We start from the raw sequence: 20,122 nt of genomic DNA, 5'->3' as shown, positions 1-20,122 counted from the left end.
TTCTGTTTTCTGAAACCACGTGGAGCACTTAAATAAAGTTATTACAATTAAATATTTAGTGGTTTGGCAGTTGCAGGAAAAACAATATTATATCAAATTCTACTTATATTGACTTGTTACCGAGTATCGAAGGAAAAAAGTAAAATGATTGCCTCTCAGTATATACAAACAAAGTTCAATGTCTATAGCTGAATAAGTAAACAACTTTCAATGGTGAAACTTACTTAAACAGTAAATATTAATATTATTTACCAGAGTTGGCAGATGTTTAAAACACATATTATAAAAACGTTAAAGTTCACAGTTTTCAGTGAATAGAAAATGTTGGACGTACCTTATGGATACAATATTCCAATTCTTGTTGTTGTAAGGCCGGGTTTATATTTACCTGTCATAAGAAAAATATGAATCGAACTAAAACATTGAGAAATGAACTGGTACATAGATAACTAACTAAAACATTGTTGTGTATTGTAGTAACCAACCCAATATAACAACTGACAACAACAGGAGGAAGTTGGTATATTGTTATGTCTTGTAATAACCAACCCAGTATATTTACTGACAACAACAGAAATAAGTTGGTATATTGTAAACTAACTAAAGCATTGTTATGTCTTGTAGTAAACAACCAAGTATATTTACTGACAAATAGAGGAATAAGTTGATACATTGAGAACAGAACTACTACATTGTTAGGCCTTGTAGTAACCAACCTAGTATATTTACTGACAACAAGAGAAATAAGTTGGTATATTGTAAACTAACTAAAGCATTGTTATGTCTTGTAGTAACCAACCAAGTATATTTACTGACAACAAGAGAAATAAGTTGGTATATTGTAAACTAACTAAAGCATTGTTGTGTATTGTAGTAACCAACCCAATATAACAACTGACAACAACAGGAGGAAGTTGGTATATTGTTATGCCTTGTAGTAACCAACCTAGTATATTTACTGACAACAAGAGAAATAAGTTGGTATATTGTAAACTAACTAAAGCATTGTTATGTCTTGTAGTAACCAACCAAGTATATTTACTGACAACAAGAGAAATAAGTTGGTATATTGTAAACTAACTAAAGCATTGTTGTGTCTTGTAGTAACCAACTAAGTATATTTACTGACAACAAGAGAAATAAGTTGGTATATTGTAAACTAACTAAAGCATTGTTAGGCCTTGTAGTAACCAACCAAGTATATTTACTGACAACAAGAGAAATAAGTTTGTATATTGTAAACTAACTAAAGCATTGTTATGTCTTGTAGTAACCAACCAAGTATATTTACTGACAAATAGAGGAATAAGTTGATACATTGAGAACAGAACTACTACATTGTTAGGCCTTGTAGTAACCAACCTAGTATATTTACTGACAACAAGAGAAATAAGTTGGTATATTGTAAACTAACTAAAGCATTGTTATGTCTTGCAGTAACCAACCAAGTATATTTACTGACAAGAGAAATAAGTTGGTATATTGTAAACTAACTAAAGCATTGTTGTGTATTGTAGTAACCAACCCAATATAATAACTGACAACAACAGGAGGAAGTTGGTATATTGTTATGCCTTGTAGTAACCAACCTAGTATATTTACTGACAACAAGAGAAATAAGTTGGTATATTGTAAACTAACTAAAGCATTGTTATGTCTTGTAGTAACCAACCAAGTATATTTACTGACAACAAGAGAAATAAGTTGGTATATTGTAAACTAACTAAAGCATTGTTGTGTCTTGTAGTAACCAACCAAGTATATTTACTGACAAACAGAGGAATAAGTTGATGAATTGAGAACAGAACTACTACATTGTTAGGCCTTGTAGTAACCAACCAAGTATATTTACTGACAACAAGAGAAATAAGTTTGTATATTGTAAACTAACTAAAGCATTGTTGTGTCTTGTAGTAACCAACCAAGTATATTTACTGACAAATAGAGGAATAAGTTGATACATTGAGAACAGAACTACTACATTGTTAGGCCTTGTAGTAACCAACCCAGTATATTTACTGACAACAAGAGAAATAAGTTGGTATATTGTAAACTAACTAAAGCATTGTTATGTCTTGTAGTAACCAACCCAGTATATTTACTGACAACAAGAGAAATAAGTTGGTATATTGTAAACTAACTAAAGCATTGTTATGTCTTGTAGTAACCAACCAAGTATATTTACTAACAACAAGAGAAATAAGTTAGTACATTGCTAGGAAACTAAAGCATTGTTGTGTCTTGTTGTAACTAATCCTACATACGATAAGTCAATTTCATTGAGGTTCATAACATTACTTATATTTACAGAAAGTTAGTTTTATCATGAGGTTTGTTTGTTTCTGGGGCTTTAGTAGTAGACAAACAAATCGGTTTACAAATTACTCTGCCGACCAAAGGCGGAAGACGAACGAGATGTCCTATTCATCCTGATTACTTTTCGTGATGTATTAAAATAACCCCTACATAATTCAAACGAGCATAATATCTGACGTCACTGTTTATAAGCACGTGAATACAGACAAGTCCTCAAACATCTTTCAACACTACTATCTTGATATTACAGCAGATGTTATTGCATGAAATCGCCGAGTTTAAGCGACTGTGGTGCACTGCTAGTTTAATGTACTTCTTTGTAACGTTTGTTGTTCTTAAAATGTGTTATACTTTCAGTTTCTTTCAACAATTAATAAATGTGTTTGTAACACAAAGCGTCTAATATCGTGTAGAATAAACTAATGTTTAATTCCGGAATAAAAAAAAATCTTGTTAGGTACTTCAGTTTGAAAACGTAACAACTGGAGGCGCTCAGAACGGTAGTTTGTCTTCGCTGTATACGTGGCATTCAGGTTAAATTACATGCGAGGGTGCCTTATGTTCGGTCTTTCTATTTTAGTTACTAAATTACTACTATATCCAGAATAAGTTTACTAAGAGTTGATTGAGGTTAGAGCGTAAAGTAAGCGCTTTATTGCACATCGCCACGAGACACGCGGGAAAGGAAACTGTCGTGAAGATATCGAAGGTTTTCTATAGTGGTGTTTCGTGGCTTTAATGGTGTTGAAAGGTCAAAAACAACGCCGTGACAAAATCAGATCAGTTCAAAGAAATACATGATTCGTAATTAACACGTGATTAATTATAAATTTGAAAATGTTACATAAATAATAGTTTTTAAAAAACTGAAATATGTTTTTTGTTAAGATTTTAAGAGATTACCTGATAAGATGTTGGCTGAAGTCTAGCAACATTGGTTAATGATTTACTGGTGACAATTTGGAAAATAAAGATTACTTGGTTTGTTTACTTTTAAATTTCGCGCAAAGCTACACAAGGGATATCTGCGCTAGCCGTCCCTAATTTAGCAGTGTAAGACAAGAGGGAAGGCAGCTAGTCATCACCACCCACCGCCATCTCTTGGGCTACTCTTTTACCAACGAATAGTGGGATTGACCGTAACATTATAATGCCCTCAACTGCTGAAAGGGCGAGCATGTTTGTGACGACGGGGATTTGAACCTGCGACCCTCAGATAAGGAATCGAGAGTCCTCTAACCACCCAGCCATTATTTTGAAGGGAGGTTTGTAATTTACGTGAAAATATATCAAGCCGTTTCTTTTGTGATGTAGGTGTTGATGAACGTGTTGGGATTTGAAACCTGGGTAAAAAAAAAGAAAGATTAACTTTAAATTTAAAGAAATAAAAATATCTCATCAGTGGTAAGTCTTATGACGCAACAATTTGGGTTTTGACACAAACAAACTAATTTTTGGCGTCACTTTTAGCTTGCTAGAGGTAAAAGGAATAAATAAAATACGAGAAGTTTCAGTTGTACAACGGTTCATATTAGTTGGAACTATTAGTGTCATTTACGTTTAGTTGTAATCCGAGGGTCACAAATTCGAATTCCTGTCACACCAAACATGCTCGCCCTTTCAGATGTGGGGGCATTATAAAGTTACGGTCAATCTCACTCTTCATTTTTAAAAGAGTAGCCCAAGTTTGGCGGTAGGTGGTGATGACTAGCTGCCTTCTCTCTAGTCTTACACTGCTAAATTAGGGATGGCTAGCGTAGATAGCCCTCGTGTAGCTTTGCGTGAAATTCAAAAAAACAAAACAAACAAGCCAAAAGAGAAAAAACACGTGACAATCAAAACCACCCGTTATGAAAAGTTAAGAGTTAGTTAGATACTTTGTGTCACTGTGGATATTAATAAATTTCCACCGTATGTAATATTAAACAGGAAAAGATGTAATAGTTCGTACACAAAACACGCACGGATGACATCAGAGTTAATGTAACAGTGGTTGGGATGTGTATGTCAGCCTGGTGCATTATTAAAACAACAGAGCATGCTTGTAATGTATGAATTTAGTGGTCATCTCTCAGATAAAATCAAGAGTAGGTTAAGGAACAAAACCAGTGATCTGGTGATGATTCCTGGTGGAATGAGAGATCAGTTACAACCTCTTGATATGTCCATTAATAAGTCATTTAAAGATTGTATCCGTTAGCGTTATGATGCTTGGCTGAATAAAGACAATCATGTTTTGACACCGAGTGGTATAATAAAATGGGTATCAGATTTCAAAAGCTTGGAAAGAAGTGTCAGACGGTATTATTAGAAAACTGTTTTTAAAATGTTGTTTATCCAATGTGTAAGATGGAACACAAGATGATATTCGTTGGGACAGTAATGAATCAAGTGATGAAGGTGCTTTAACTTCAGAATATAACAGTGAGTTAGAAGAAACATCAGAGTAACATTCTGATTATTGTAATGAACATTTCCTGCAGATTGTATTTTATTTTAAATACATTATTAACACGTCTGATTCGTTAATAAACTATTTTAAAACATATCTACTCCTTTCTTTTGTTTGCTTGTTTTGGAATTTCGCACAAAGCTACTCGAGGGCTATCTGTGCTAGCCGTCCCTAATTTAGCAGTGTAAGACTAGAGGGAAGGCAGCTAGTCATCACCACCCACCGCCAACTCTTGGGCTAATCTTTTACCAACGATTAGTGGGATTGAACGTCACATTATACGCCCCCACGGTTGGGAGGGCGAGCATGTTTTGCGCGACGCGGGCGCGAACCCACGACCCTCGGATTACGAGTCGCATGCCTTACGCGCTTGGCCATAACAGGCCAATACTCCTTTCTAATCATAATCCAATTTTGTTTCTCCTGAAAATCCCTTTTTAAAAAGTTGGGCGCGTTTTAAATTAGAGGTCGTCTTAAATTCGAAGTAATACAGTATATGTCAAAATGTTACTGTTTGCTTCGCAATTACGTCCCCAGAAATTATTTTTGAAGTTGGTAACTGAAGAAAACAACTAAAATACAATTGATTTATACAAACATATATTACACTACTGGATCTGCCATTCTACCAAAATTATCCAACGGTGGGGCAGCGGCAAAAATCTGGGGCTCGATTCTTCACGGTGAGCAAAGATAACCCAACTTGGCTTTGCTGAAAAACGAACAAACTTACCAAAATCATTCCCGCTCTGGCGGTAGCAAACTGAGTTAAAATCCATTCGTAGCAGTTGGGTGCCATGATTCCAACCCTGTCTCCAGGCTGAAGACCCAGAGCAAGGAAACCCGCCGCTAGGTGGCTTACCTAGAAGGTAATTAACAGCATAACGTTTATTTCATGTAATAATACAATAATGTTTCTTGTTCATAACAGGAAAAACAACATAAAACCAGAAACTCTAGCCCTCTCCCCAACTTTGACCAGTAATGAATTAAATTAACACTGTTACAAATGACCAGATAACCAATAATCCCAACAATTCAGGTCCCAGATAATCATTAGCTCCAACAATTCAGGTCCAACATAACTCATGATTCCATTGATTACGTTTCAGATAATCATTGTATCCGGTGATTAAGGTCCAATATAACCTACGACTCCATTGATTAGGTTCCATATAATAAGTGGCCCTAACCATCAGATCCCAGGTAACCAATGGCACCAACCATCAGTCCTCAGATAACCAGTGGCCCCAAGCATCAGTTCCTGTGGTTCCAGTCTCAAACTACGACTTTTATCGAACGATACTAAACAGACATGTTGATAAGAAACACCTACATATCTTGATGGAGTTACCAGTTTTACACAAACTGCAACTAAACAATGTCTTATGTACAACGATAAAACGCAGAACCATTTGGAGTCCACCAGAATATGTGTAACCTTGTGCACAATTAGGTTTCTAAGAACCATTAAGATGCTTTAAAAATGTCTCATTATTATAACACCACAAAATGTTGATTACTTACGTCTTTTCGGAATTCACTGAAAGTTTTTCTAATCTCCTGGTGACGAGAAACGAAAGCTAATCTATCACCTTCGATGTCAGCAGCATAATCAATAGTTTGACCAATTGTCATTCCCAAAGGTGGAACCTCACTCAAGCCATAGTTGTAACTATATTTCAGTTTACTCGAAACAGCTTTGAGGTGTCTAAACAGAAATGAACAAATACGTAAAGATAAAAAGAATTAAGATGCCTAAATAGAAACTAATATAACATAATGTTTAGGGAAGACCAATTGGTCAATCGGCTAAACTAAAGCTACTAAATAATTGAAATACAAATGTTGAAGTCTGCCATTGTCATTCAAATACTTATCATGTTAAGTTCACTTAAATTTACTGCCTTCACTACATCTGAAGGCAACCCCAATTTCAGAGCAGAACCACTGTTAGAACAATAAATACCACAATTTGTGAACGTTATCTAAACCACATGAAAAAGATGACTAATAAATACCACAATTTGTGAAAGTTATCTAAGCCACATGAAAGAATTGACTAATAAATACCACAATTTGTGAAAGTTATCTAAGCCACATGAAATAATTGACTAATAAATACCACAATTTGTGAAAGTTATCTAAGCCACATGAAAGAATTGACTAATAAATACCACAATTTGTGAAAGTTATCTACGCCACATGAAATAATTGACTAATAAATACCACAATTTGTGAAAGTTATCTAAACCACATGAAAGAATTGACTAATAAATTCCACAATTTGTGAAAGTTATCTAAACCACATGAAAAAGATGACAAATAAATACAATAATTTGTGAAAGTTATCTAAGCCACATGAAATAATTGACTAATAAATACCACAATTTGTGAAAGTTATCTAAGCCACATGAAAGAATTGACTAATAAATACCACAATTTGTGAAAGTTATCTAAGCCACATGAAAAAATTGACTAATAAATACCACAATTTGTGAAAGTTATCTAAACCACATGAAAGAATTGACTAATAAATACCACAATTTGTGAAAGTTATCTAAACCACATGAAAAAGATGACAAATAAATACAATAATTTGTGAAAGTTATCTAAACCACATGAAAAAGATGACAAATAAATACCATAATTTGTGAAAGTTATCTAAACCACATGAAAAAGTTGACTAATAAATACCACAATTTGTGAAAGTTATGTGTTATGTGTGTGGTTCGTCTAAGTCCAAGAATTATTTTGTTTCGGGCCTGTTCACGGTGTGCTTTAATTAGTGTTAAAGATCAGCTGACATTTTAAAGGAAGGCTTTTCGTACCTTGAGGACTCGGATCGTTGGAAATTTAAAATCTAGATCGATAGATGCTAGGAGAGATAGTAAGGCTTCTAGTTTCAGATAGAGTTTTATGTTTTGGAATCTAATAGTTTTAGAAAATGACAATTTGTACTCTTAACTGGATATGTAACAATTACAATATCAGTCGTTTATAGATGAGACTTTGAAAAACTACCGCAAGTGACTGTGAAAAGTTTAAATTAAAATGGCAGGTAAGAGTCTCTCTCAACTTAGATTATAGAAAGTAACGGTACAATGTAACTTGAGCTTCTTTATATGCAAAAACGGCTCGTTTGGGCTGAGAAAACACTTTACATAGAAGAGCGAACAACGTTTCGACCTTCTTCGGTCATGAACCTGACGATGACCGAAGAAGGTCGAAACGTTGTTCGCTCTTCTATGTAAAGTGTTTTCTCAGCCCAAACGAGCCGTTTTTGCATATAAATTTCTCAACAAGTGGGTTTCTCGTCATCACTGATTAACTTGAGCTTCGTGCTGGTGACGTTAGGGTTAAGTGATAGGTAGCTAAGACTAAGGGCCACGTACTAGAAATTTGTTGGACACGTAAATGCATAGTTATAAATTTTGAAACTTTTGGAAGTGGTTAATAATTATATATATTAAAAAAATAAAACTGCATATTTGAATATAACTTATACAGCGCTGCAAAGTCGAAGTTTATCACTAAACTAGCTAGAATTCCTGTTCTCTGGGCAGAAGTTATGTAAGTAAATTCATGATTAATGAAAGGTTATTTACCACATAAGGCTGCTTCTTTTATATGTAATTGGAAGAAAAATAAAACACAGCGAACACGCTCATAGAAACTGCAAAACATAAAATATGAACCATAATTTTGTATGGACTGAACAAACCATCATAGTGAAGATATATCAACTGGGTTGAAAAAATGATTTAAAAAAAACAAACTCGCAAAAACACTCATAAAAATCACAGTATGCAAAATTGAAAAATTGTGTGTATTTCCCCATGGACCAAAGGAACCTTGTTACAGATCCATCCACAACCTGCGAAGTATTTACAAACTACTACCATACAGTAAAACCTGTCTAGCCCGGAAACTGCATAGAGCGGAAACATGTACAATCGAAAATATCCAAATTTCGCTACATTATCTAAATTTAAGATTTCTTTTATAAAAAGCCCTCTATATGGCAGAACCTGCGAAACGAGGACGGAAAGCTATCTTTCACCTACTTCATCTATTAAGTTTAGAACCTGAGTAAGGCGGAAAAATGTTTTTGATAAAATATTAATTTCTTATTTAATAATTTTTTGAATATTGATAAATTATTGTTTAATTAATCATTTTTTGAATATTGATAAATTATTATTTAATTAATAATTTTTTATATATTTATAAACTCTCGGACATTTTGGTTACAGTATGTAGTAGTTAAATATATTCTGTTCTTTTTCCCTACCGTCGCTATTCTAAAAATTGATTGACTGTACTTTTGGTCGCATTTACTGATGGAAAACTAGAGGAACCAAGAATAATAGATAAAAGTGAAAATTTGTGCTGTTTCAAAAATTTAAGGAAGAATCAACTTTCTGTGGAATGGAAAGTGAATAATAAAGTGTGGATGACAAGTGTTATATCAGAGTAATTTTTGAATAAATTAAACATAAGAATGGAACAAGAAAATAGGAATATTCTACTTTTCCTAGATAATACAACTTGTCATCCAAAAGTCCAACTTTCAAATGTCCGTTTAGTCTTTCTACCTCCATGTGCAACATTAGTTCTGTAGCCACTAGATAATAGAATTATACAGTGTAAAAAATTAAAATACAGAAAATTTATGCTTCAGCATATTGCAAACATGGACAACTGCAAGAGAGCATCTGAAATGACCATGAAAACTGACGTGTTAGATGCAATTACATTTTTTAAGTCATTCAATCAAATGCGTAAAAGATGAATGTGTAATAAAGTGCTTTCAAAACTGTTGATTTATTCTTGATAATGGCGGAGATTGTGGAGAAGTTGTTTGTTATGACATTTCTAGTGAAATATCCAAACTCTGATTCATACAGATGATTCTGTGAATGTGGAAAGTTTTGTGAACGTTGAAAGGAATGTTTTAACAGAAACTGATTTAAAATCTGTAGTAGAATCTCAAGATGGTAACAGTATGAGAGATTCAGAAGATGAATAAAATGGAAAAGATAGTGAGGAAATAGAAATTCATACTTCATCGCCAGTGTTAAGTTGTATTAATTCTATCAAATTGTACGCAAAAATGAAGTGAAAAAATGAACTTCATGAAAAGGCCGTAGAATTGGCGTTCTATTTTAACCACATGAGAAAGTCCATTAGAAAACTAAACTGTTGAAATTGGACATTTTCTTCAAATAAATTTGATCAATATTTTGTGAACTTGTATGTATATTTTGAATGTCTGATTTTGTTCTTATTCTAATAAATATAACATAAACAGTGTAACAACTTTATTCACAAACGTCTCACTTCCCTTAAGTCAAGCTAGTATAACGTTCCGCTCAAAAATTACATATAATTATGGAAATACGCGTTCACTGTCTAAGCCGGAAATGTTACTCTGTCCCGTGCGTTTCCGCCTTACACAGGTTTTACTGTATTTATTTAACAACATATTTTTCAGCTACCGTTTCTACAACAATATATTGCAGGTAAGCTCATGTAACAATATGCAACAGTTCAATTCATATAACAATGTTTACAGCTGTATTCATGTTTACAACAGTATTATAAAACTATTGATACCTGTACATGCTAGGTTTCATTCTGTGAGAAACGTGTACAAAATAGTTTTAAAAGAAAAATTAGAATATTCTTCAGGGTTATAACTTTTCGGTTGCAGATAATGTTAGGTAGAAACAACAACACAAACTGATTAGTCACGTGCTTTTTATTTCTTCAGAGAAAAGTTGTGAAGAGAATTATTAAAAAAGAAATTACTTAACCTTCGATTCGTATATATTTATCTGGAACGTAAATAATATTAACTATATTGTGACAAAACTTAGTTCTCAGAGTTGTGGATGACGTCATAGTCTCGATACACTGTCAACATCTTAATCAACTCCACTTCTAAACCTTCAGCAAACACAAACTAACGTGACAGGGGTTTAATTTAGAGAGAGAGAGAGAGGTCTGAAGAATTCTCTCTCCAACAGGGGTGGTCAGGAACTTTGTGGTTCCTCTTCGTCCCCTCACGTGATAGATTATTGAAATTAGCAGGGGTTTTGGTTTTTCTTTTATTTCAACCCTTTTTTTGGGTGAAGGAGTGAGGTTTGTCATAATATTGATGAGCGAGACAAAGGTAGCACCGGAGAAATCAGCTAGACCAGATCCCGAAAAGCAGATGTCATAGTAAATATGAAGATAAACGCGAAACGACCTGATTCAGGGCATGGCAATAAAGTTGCCTTAGCTAGATTCTAAAGATCCAATGTCTAAGGTTTGGCTGTGGGGGGGAACAGGAGTGCCTCGAGAAAACCCACTTTCACAGGACAGGTAAATCTTTGGGCACCTGTCCAGTCCTTCAGCAAAGTCGCACTACGAGTTTATGATGCTGTGAAGGTGACCTGCACGTCAGGTGTAACACTTCAATTGTGTTAACTAGCTAAACGATCTAGATGAACGAACACCCGTGCTAATGAGTGACTACTGAATTGTGTGCGTGTTTATGTTAGTTTACGTTAATTAAAAACACAAGCAGTGTTCAATACAAATTCGTTAACTTAAAAACGTTTCATCGTTTGCATTAATTACATCGAGAGAGGAAAATAAGTCCAATCAGCGCTATTTCAAAAACATTGAATTTTCCTTGGAGTTAAAACATAATTGTTGTTATGGCTGTTTCAGTGCATTGAAAATAATTTAATTTCCTCAACCAACAGCTATTCCAGTAAACCTGTATAAACAGATACACTGTTAATCCGTTGTTTACGGCATTATTTATAAAACGTTGTTTATTTGGAAATTTCTCATTGATTAAAAAGTCGTGTCGTTATAAGTTTGTGATTAGCCAGAGATATGCGAATAGCTTTTGGTATTTTGTTTTTTGTTTGTTTTTTGGAATTTCGCACAAAGCTACTCGAGGGCTATCTGTGCTAGCCGTCCCTAATTTAGCAGTGTAAGACTAGAGGGAAGGCAGCTAGTCATCACCACCCACCGCCAACTCTTGGGCTACTCTTTTACCAACGAATAGTGGGATTGACCGTCACATTATAACGCCCCCACGACTGGGAGGGCGAGCATGTTTAGCGCGACCCTCGGATTACGAGTCGCGCGCATTACGCGCTTGGCCAAGCTTTTGGTATAATAGCAATGTTATAAAATAGTGGAAACCTCCGTTTCTTTTAACAAGAATTATTGAATCCCCTTCTGGAATCGTATGTTTTCAAGAATTATCTTCAAACTTTATAGACGTAATAAGTCTTTTGAACATTTCTATGGTAGAAATTGGTTATTAAGAACAAACAAACAATAAAGAAAATAAACCACGATCTCAGGAAAACACACGCTTGAGAAGTTTTAACATAAACTAATAAAAACCCCATAACCCACGGCGGTTTCAAGAATAAACTTTTCTTTTTCGGCCCTGGGGTTATGGATTTTTGTCATTTTAAACAGAGAAACGAAGTAACTCTGAAACAACAGTTTTAAAAATACAACCTAAATATCTAGAAATTTTACCTGAACCGTTTTAAATGAATCGGAACAGCATTTCGAACTTGTAGTGATGACCTAACAAAATGACCAATCATAGTACAGACATTTCGTCTACAAAAATTCGATTTCATCATCTCAAAGTGGTCTGACAACTGACTTGTGGCTGGAACGATTAGTACCTTACGGTCTGCCCAAACTTCCTGTAGACGAGAGTGCATTAAAATAAAACCTATGCTATTATTACCAATTGCAGGTTCATTGTATCGTAAAATTTAAAATGGGACGAAGTAAAACTTAAAAATTATTATTGCAATCGCAGATTGTGTTATTATACTTTGAAAATAAAAATGTATCTACCAGATTCATTAGTGGGTGCTGTCACCTCGTGGCCTTTTAAAGAACTAGAATATACCAATTGAAGTGAGAGAAACATACAAGATTTCTGCAACACGAAATTAAAGTGTAGGTAGCGTTGGTAACAGTTTGTTTGCTCTACACATTGAACTGCTTGTGTTTCTCACACTGAAGGTAACGAAACTAATTTTAATGTTATCGGATTTATTGCTGAGTCATCAGAAGGTTCGTACTATAGTGTACTAAAAGTTTCAATAAATATGTAACTTTACAATAAAACTAGAATTGTTTTAATATTAATGTATTACATGAAAAGTCTAACTGTTTAATTAAATGTATTTTTACTGTCTGCAAGTAATCTGAAGAAAAGGTAACATAATTTACTAAGCTGATAGTTGTCCTGTCCATCTTGGTGAGTTCTATAATCAATCGCGCCCTTTTCATGTATAAAAACTTCACATTTCGCCCTCTAGTGAATTTTTTAAACATAACACAAGGTGAAGCAAAATTTGCTTTTTTGTTTATGCGTCTTAATAGCCATCTAGTGATCGAAAATATTCCTAGAATTACATCTGTGACATTCATATACAACTTTGTAAGAATAATTTTTCTGTATTTATATCTGAAAATATTCTATTACGAAATTCGTAACTATTTTCGAATTTCTTTCGGCTAAGGTTTGAGAAGTGGTTCCCGCAATTTACATTTAATATTTGCTTGATTGCCTACATAATGTAATCCATATTGTTTGTTTTGGAACACTGAATTTAATTTGTTTAGTATTAAAATTACCACAGAATAATTAAGTGTGATATATCCAGTGATTTAAACAAAGCTCACGGAAAGCCAGTGGTAAAATTATGATCTTACAGTTATTAAATACGGAGATCAATTCTGTGCAGTGGGCAATATGCAGGTAGTCTATTGTTACAATACAGCCCACTAATGAAATCATCAACGTCACGTTAAAGATCAAACATGATATGTTAATTACTGTTTTATAAAATGCACCACTATTATTGATACATTAGTAATGCAGCAGTATATTAAATAAAATAGTTAGATTTTCTAAAGTAACAATGTTTGTCTGAATTAATTCATTTTAAAATAGCAATAAATCACTTTCATCAAATGCTAAGTTTCGAAGTCAAACAAAAATATAAGTTAACTAAATTCTGATAAAAACATATTTTAAAAACTTATAGTTAAAATACAAGTGACTTAACATATATTATAAAAATTTCATTAACTTTACTGAAACTTAAAGTTAAAATACAAGTGACTCAATATAGATTATAAACATTTTATTAACTTTATTAAAACTTATGGTTAAAATACAAGTGGCTCAATATAAATCATAAACATTTTATTAATTTTATTAAAACTTATAGTTAAAATACAAATGACTTAATATAAATCATAAACATTTTATTAACTTTATTAAAACAGATAATAATAAATTATTTCTTAAAACTGCACAAAAAGTCGATTAACAAAATGACAGTCTCATAATATTTTTATCAAACGCTCTAATATTTCATGACACTTCTAAAGTCAAACTGGAATATGTACTATTAATAATTACACTTCTAAAGTCAAACTGGAATATGTACTATTAATAATTACACTTCTAAAGTCAAACTGAAATATGTACTATTAATAATTACACTTCTAAAGTCAAACTGAAATATGTACTATTAATAATTACACTTCTAAAGTCAAACTGAAATATGTACTATTAATAATTACACTTCTAAAGTCAAACTGAAATATGTACTATTAATAATTACACTTCTAAAGTCAAACTGAAATATGTACTATTAATAATTACACTTCTAAAGTCAAACTGAAATATGTACTATTAATAATTACACTTCTAAAGTCAAACTGAAATATGTACTATTAATAATTACACTTCTAAAGTCAAACTGAAATATGTACTATTAATAATTACACTTCTAAAGTCAAACTGAAATATGTACTATTAATAATTACACTTCTAAAGTCAAACTGGAATATGTACTATTAATAATTACACTTCTAAAGTCAAACTGAAATATGTACTATTAATAATTACACTTCTAAAGTCAAACTGAAATATGTACTATTAATAATTACACTTCTAAAGTCAAACTGAAATATATACTATTAATAATTACACTTCTAAAGTCAAACTGAAATATGTACTATTAATAATTACACTTCTAAAGTCAAACTGAAATATGTACTATTAATAATTACACTTCTAAAGTCAAACTGAAATATGTACTATTAATAATTACACTTCTAAAGTCAAACTGAAATATGTACTATTAATAATTACACTTCTAAAGTCAAACTGAAATATGTACTATTAATAATTACACTTCTAAAGTCAAACTGAAATATGTACTATTAATAATTACACTTCTAAAGTCAAACTGAAATATGTACTATTAATAATTACACTTCTAAAGTCAAACTGAAATATGTACTATTAATAATTACACTTCTAAAGTCAAACTGAAATACTATTAATAATTACACTTCTAAAGTCAAACTGAAATATGTACTATTAATAATTACACTTCTAAAGTCAAACTGAAATATGTACTATTAATAATTACACTTCTAAAGTGAAACTGAAATATGTACTATTAATAATTACACTTCTAAAGTCAAACTTTCAGTTCGTTAAATGAAGGAAAAATTTATTTTTTCACAAAGAAATTTATTGTGCAAGTTTAAATTTGGAATCTCTCGACACTGATATTTGTTTGGAAGATTTTTATAATTAACACTTGACTTATTATATCAAAATATTATACGATTTCTAAACTATATTTCTCGGGATTTAATAACGTTTTCCCCAAAGGAAATATTTTCTTTTCTTTTTTATTCAACACTAATATTTATCACCAAGCAACTGGAACTGATATACAGTCGATGCTAGCGCCATCTCTTGTCAACGTTTTCCTTTACCATCATTCAGAGCAACAACGGGAAAACTGTCAATTGCGTTGAGAACCTGTCACATTCTACTCAGGATGATTCCTTTGTCGTGTTTTATAATTCTCAACATGTAAGTCAGTTGTTTAAGAACATTTTCATAACTAACGTACAAATGTAATGTGTACATGTTCACGGTGTTTACACATCATATTATGTGTACGTGTTCACGGTATTTATACATCATATAATGTGTTCAGGTTCATGATGTTCATACATCATATAATGTGTTCAAGTTCATGATGTTTATACATCATATGATGTGTTCAAGTTCATGATGTTTATACATCATATAATGTGTTCAGGTTCATGATGTTTATACATCATATAATGTGTTCAGGTTCATGATGTTAAAACATCATATGATATGTTCAGGTTCATGATGTTTATACATCATATAATGTGTTCAGGTTCACGATGTTTATACATCATATAATGTGTTCAGGTTCATGGTGTTTATACATCATATTATGTGTACATGTTCACGGTATTTATACATCATATAATGTGTTCAGGTTCATGATGTTTATACATCATATAATGTGTTCAGGTTCATGGTGTTTATACATCATATTATGTGTACATGTTCACGGTATTTATACATCATATAATGTGTTCAGGTTCATGATGTTTATACATCATATAATGTGTTCAGGTTCATGATGTTTATACATCATATAATGTGTACATGTTCATGATGTTTATACATCATATTATGTTTACATGTTCACGGTATTTATACATCATATAATGTGTTCAGGTTCATGATGTTTATACATCATATAATGTGTTCAGGTTCATGATGTTTATACATCATATAATGTGTTCAGGTTCATGATGTTTATACATCATATAATGTGTTCAGGTTCATGATGTTTATACATCATATAATGTGTTCAGGTTTATGATGTTTATACATCATATAATGTGTTCAGGTTCATGATGTTTATACATCATATAATGTGTTCAGGTTCATGATGTTTATACATCATATAATGTGTTCAGGTTTATGATGTTAAAACATCATATGATGTGTTCAGGTTCATGATGTTAAAACATCATATAATATGTTCAGTTTCATGATGTTTATACATCATATAATGTGTTCAGGTTCATGATGTTTATACATCATATAATGTGTTCAGGTTTATGATGTTAAAACATCATATAATGTGTTCAGGTTTATGATGTTAAAACATCATATGATATGTTCAGGTTCATGATGTTTATACATCATATAATGTGTTCAGGTTCATGATGTTTATACATCATATAATGTGTTCAGGTTTATGATGTTAAAACATCATACGATGTGTTCAGGTTTTGATGTTAAAACATCATATAATATGTTCAGTTTCATGATGTTTATACATCATATAATGTGTTCAGGTTCATGATGTTTATACATCATATAATGTGTTCAGGTTTATGATGTTAAAACATCATATGATGTGTTCAGGTTCATGATGTTAAAACATCATATAATATGTTCAGTTTCATGATGTTTATACATCATATAATGTGTTCAGGTTCATGATGTTTATACATCATATAATGTGTACATGTTCATGGTGTTTATACATCATATTATGTGTACATGTTCATGGTGTTTATACATCATATGATGTATACATGTCTATGGTGTTTTTACGTCATCTTCTTTTGCATTTAATAGTAGGACTATGTTACACAAATATACACAACATGGCCAACGGTATGTGGACACCCCTTCCAATTAGTTGGTTCAGCTATTTCAGTAACGCCCTTTGTTAACATATGCATAACATCAAGCATACAGCCATGTAGTTTCCATAGACAAACAGTGACAGTAGAATTGGTCATACTGAAGAGCTCGGTGACTTTCAACGTGTCACTGTCATAGGATGCCTCTTTTCCAACAAGTCAGTTTGTCAAATTTCTGCCCTGCTAGAGCTGTCTCGGTCAACCGTATGTGCTGTTATTGTGAAGTTGAAAGGTCTAGGAACAACAACAGCTCAGCCACGAAGCGGTCCACCGCACAAGCTCACAGAACGGGACTGCCGAGTGCTGAAGCGCGTAAACATCGTCTGTCAACAGTTGCAACACTCACTATCAAGTTCCAAACTGCCTCTGGAAGCAACGTCAGCACAAGAACTGTTCGTCGGGAGCTTCATGAAATGGGTTTCCATGGCCGAGCAGCCTCACACAAGCCTAAGATAGCATGTACAATGTCAAGTGTTGGCTGGAGTGATGAATCATGCTTCACTATCTGGCAGTCTGACGGACGATCTGGGTTTGGCAAATGCCAGGAGAACGCTACCTGTCTGAATGCATTGTGTCAAGTTTTGTGGAGGAGGAATAATGGTCTGGGGCTGTTTTTCATGGTTTGAGCTTTAGTTAAAGAGCTTTAGGCTCTTTAGTTCTAGTGAAGGAAAATCTTAATGTTACAGCATACAATTACATTTTGGAGAATTGTGTGCTTCCAACTTTGTGAGAACAGTTTGAGGAAGGTCCATTTTGTTTCAGCACGACAATACCCCCGTGCATAAAGATATGGTTGGCATGAAAAAAAAACGTGACTGGCCTGCACATACCCCCGACCTCAACCTTATCAAACACCTTTGGAATGAATTGGAACGCCGATTGCGAGCCAGACCTTCTCGCACAACATCAGTGTCGTGCCTCATCAATACTCTTGGCCATGTAGTGTAAATGCTCACAAGGCAGGAGACATCTTCAGCTAAATTAGCTTTGTTTTGTTCAAATGGTTGGATGTCTTATAGCGTCTTATAGAAAATTTAGTTTATAAGGTTGTAATACCTAGTTGAAATAACAGGTCACTTTTGGTCCTCAAATTATATGCACGTGTAACAAGTAAAACATCAATTTGCTTCTTTGATACACGAATGTTTATTAAGAATGGTAGTTTTGAATGTATTACATAAAACAATCACAGTTAACAGTCACGTTCCCCAGTTGTTAAAAATGAATTTAGTTTAAATATTAAGTCGTCATGGTTACGATTTAGTTTGCATTTAGTTTAAATATTAAGTCGTCAAGGTTACGATTTAGTTGCATTTAGTTTAAATATTAAGTCGTCAAGGTTACGATTTAGTTTGCATTTATTTTAAATATTAAGTCGTCATGGTTACGATTTAATTTAAATGTTAAATGAACCAAAAACAGTAATATTCATAATATTCCGATCAAAAACACATTATATGTAAAAATATGAGCTGGAAAAATTGTTTTATAGTTTAGTTTTAACCCTGATATTAGAAATAAACAAAACAGAATTTCTACTTAAAAAACATGTAATTCTGAGAAATTATGAGTAAAAGCAAAAACAATATGTGATAGCATGTTAATCACAAAATATCTGACATATTCAGGGCCAATGGGGCCTTTCGCTTAATACCAGAGCTCACGAGGCTGGCTTGGATACGACATAGCAGTTATGTTAATGCTTTTAACATATTAAGTTTTTCTTATGGTGTAAACTGGGTTACATAAACAAATTGTTATTGTTGTACATCATATTAAGTTTAAAACTGTCGCTAGACCAGCAGACTTTGTTGAGCTATATATCGACTGAGAGGAAAACAAAACACTTATAGGAATAGTGATTCTGTTTCTTGAACTAAAAGTGTTTAATGTCTTACTGCTTATATTTAAATTAATATTTTCCAATACAAATTTCTTTTACTGTAAACACTGAAATGACATTTATTGCAAAAATTGAGTTTTACTGTTCACAGTGAAAGTTTTTATTAAATTTCGCGCAAAGCTACACGAAAGCTATTTGCGCTATCCGTCCCTAATTTAGCAGTGTAAGACTAGAGGGAAGGCAGCTAGTCATCACCACCCACCGCCAACTCTTGCACTACACTTTTACCAATGAATAGTGGGATTGACCGTCACATTAAAACGCCCTCACGACTGAAAGAGGGAGAATGTTTAGTGTGACGAGGATTCGAACACGCGAGCATTGGATTACGAGTCGAGTGCCTTAACCACATGGCCATGCCAGGCTTACAGTGAAAAAAAATTTTATTGGAAATTACTAATTTAAATACAAACAGTAAGACCTTGAACACTATTTTAGTTTAAGGAACAGAAACGCTATTCGTATAAACGTTTTGTCTTCTATTATTTAATGTTAAACGAGGTATTCTTAATACGAGGTGAATGATGCAGAGGGCGAAAGTATGTTTTTACTGATATTTTAAAAATTGACAGTTATTCTGTGAAAATAACAACAACATGTAATTAAAAACCTCACAAAATCAATAGAAATAAATAAAATTACGCTTACAGTTCTTGTATATCATTAATTTTTAATCAAAACTGGTCACATTTCAGGAACAAAAAAAAAGTGTTACTTTCTGATATAATTATTTTATTATAAGCGACATTCTAAACATTTTGATTTAAATATTTACTTCCTAGAGGGCGCATAACGCTAATCTAGAAATTTCATTGAATATGAAGAAACAATAA

General features: G+C 32.7%; 1 protein-coding gene across 1 annotated transcript in view; it reads right to left on the bottom strand.

The window, feature by feature from the left end:
- The window catches only part of LOC143247805 (medium-chain acyl-CoA ligase ACSF2, mitochondrial-like), a 29,829-nt gene extending 17,295 nt beyond the window's left edge, over positions 1 to 12,534 (bottom strand). Inside the window, exons 1-4 of the mRNA XM_076496300.1 lie at positions 12,326 to 12,534; positions 6,296 to 6,479; positions 5,502 to 5,630; positions 335 to 388 (exon numbers count right to left, since the gene is read on the bottom strand). Of these exons, the coding sequence (XP_076352415.1) occupies positions 335 to 388; positions 5,502 to 5,630; positions 6,296 to 6,479; positions 12,326 to 12,519 (561 nt within the window). The 5' untranslated portion in view covers positions 12,520 to 12,534. The remainder of the gene's footprint in view (positions 1 to 334; positions 389 to 5,501; positions 5,631 to 6,295; positions 6,480 to 12,325) is intronic.
- Between the last annotated feature and the right edge of the window lie 7,588 nt (positions 12,535 to 20,122).

This window comes from Tachypleus tridentatus, chromosome 3 (genome assembly GCF_004210375.1).
Source record: "Tachypleus tridentatus isolate NWPU-2018 chromosome 3, ASM421037v1, whole genome shotgun sequence".
In the NCBI taxonomy this organism is placed as follows: Eukaryota; Metazoa; Arthropoda; class Merostomata; order Xiphosura; family Limulidae; genus Tachypleus; species Tachypleus tridentatus.
The sequence above is the reverse complement of the archived record's forward strand: the minus strand, read 5'-3'. Positions and strand labels throughout refer to the sequence as shown.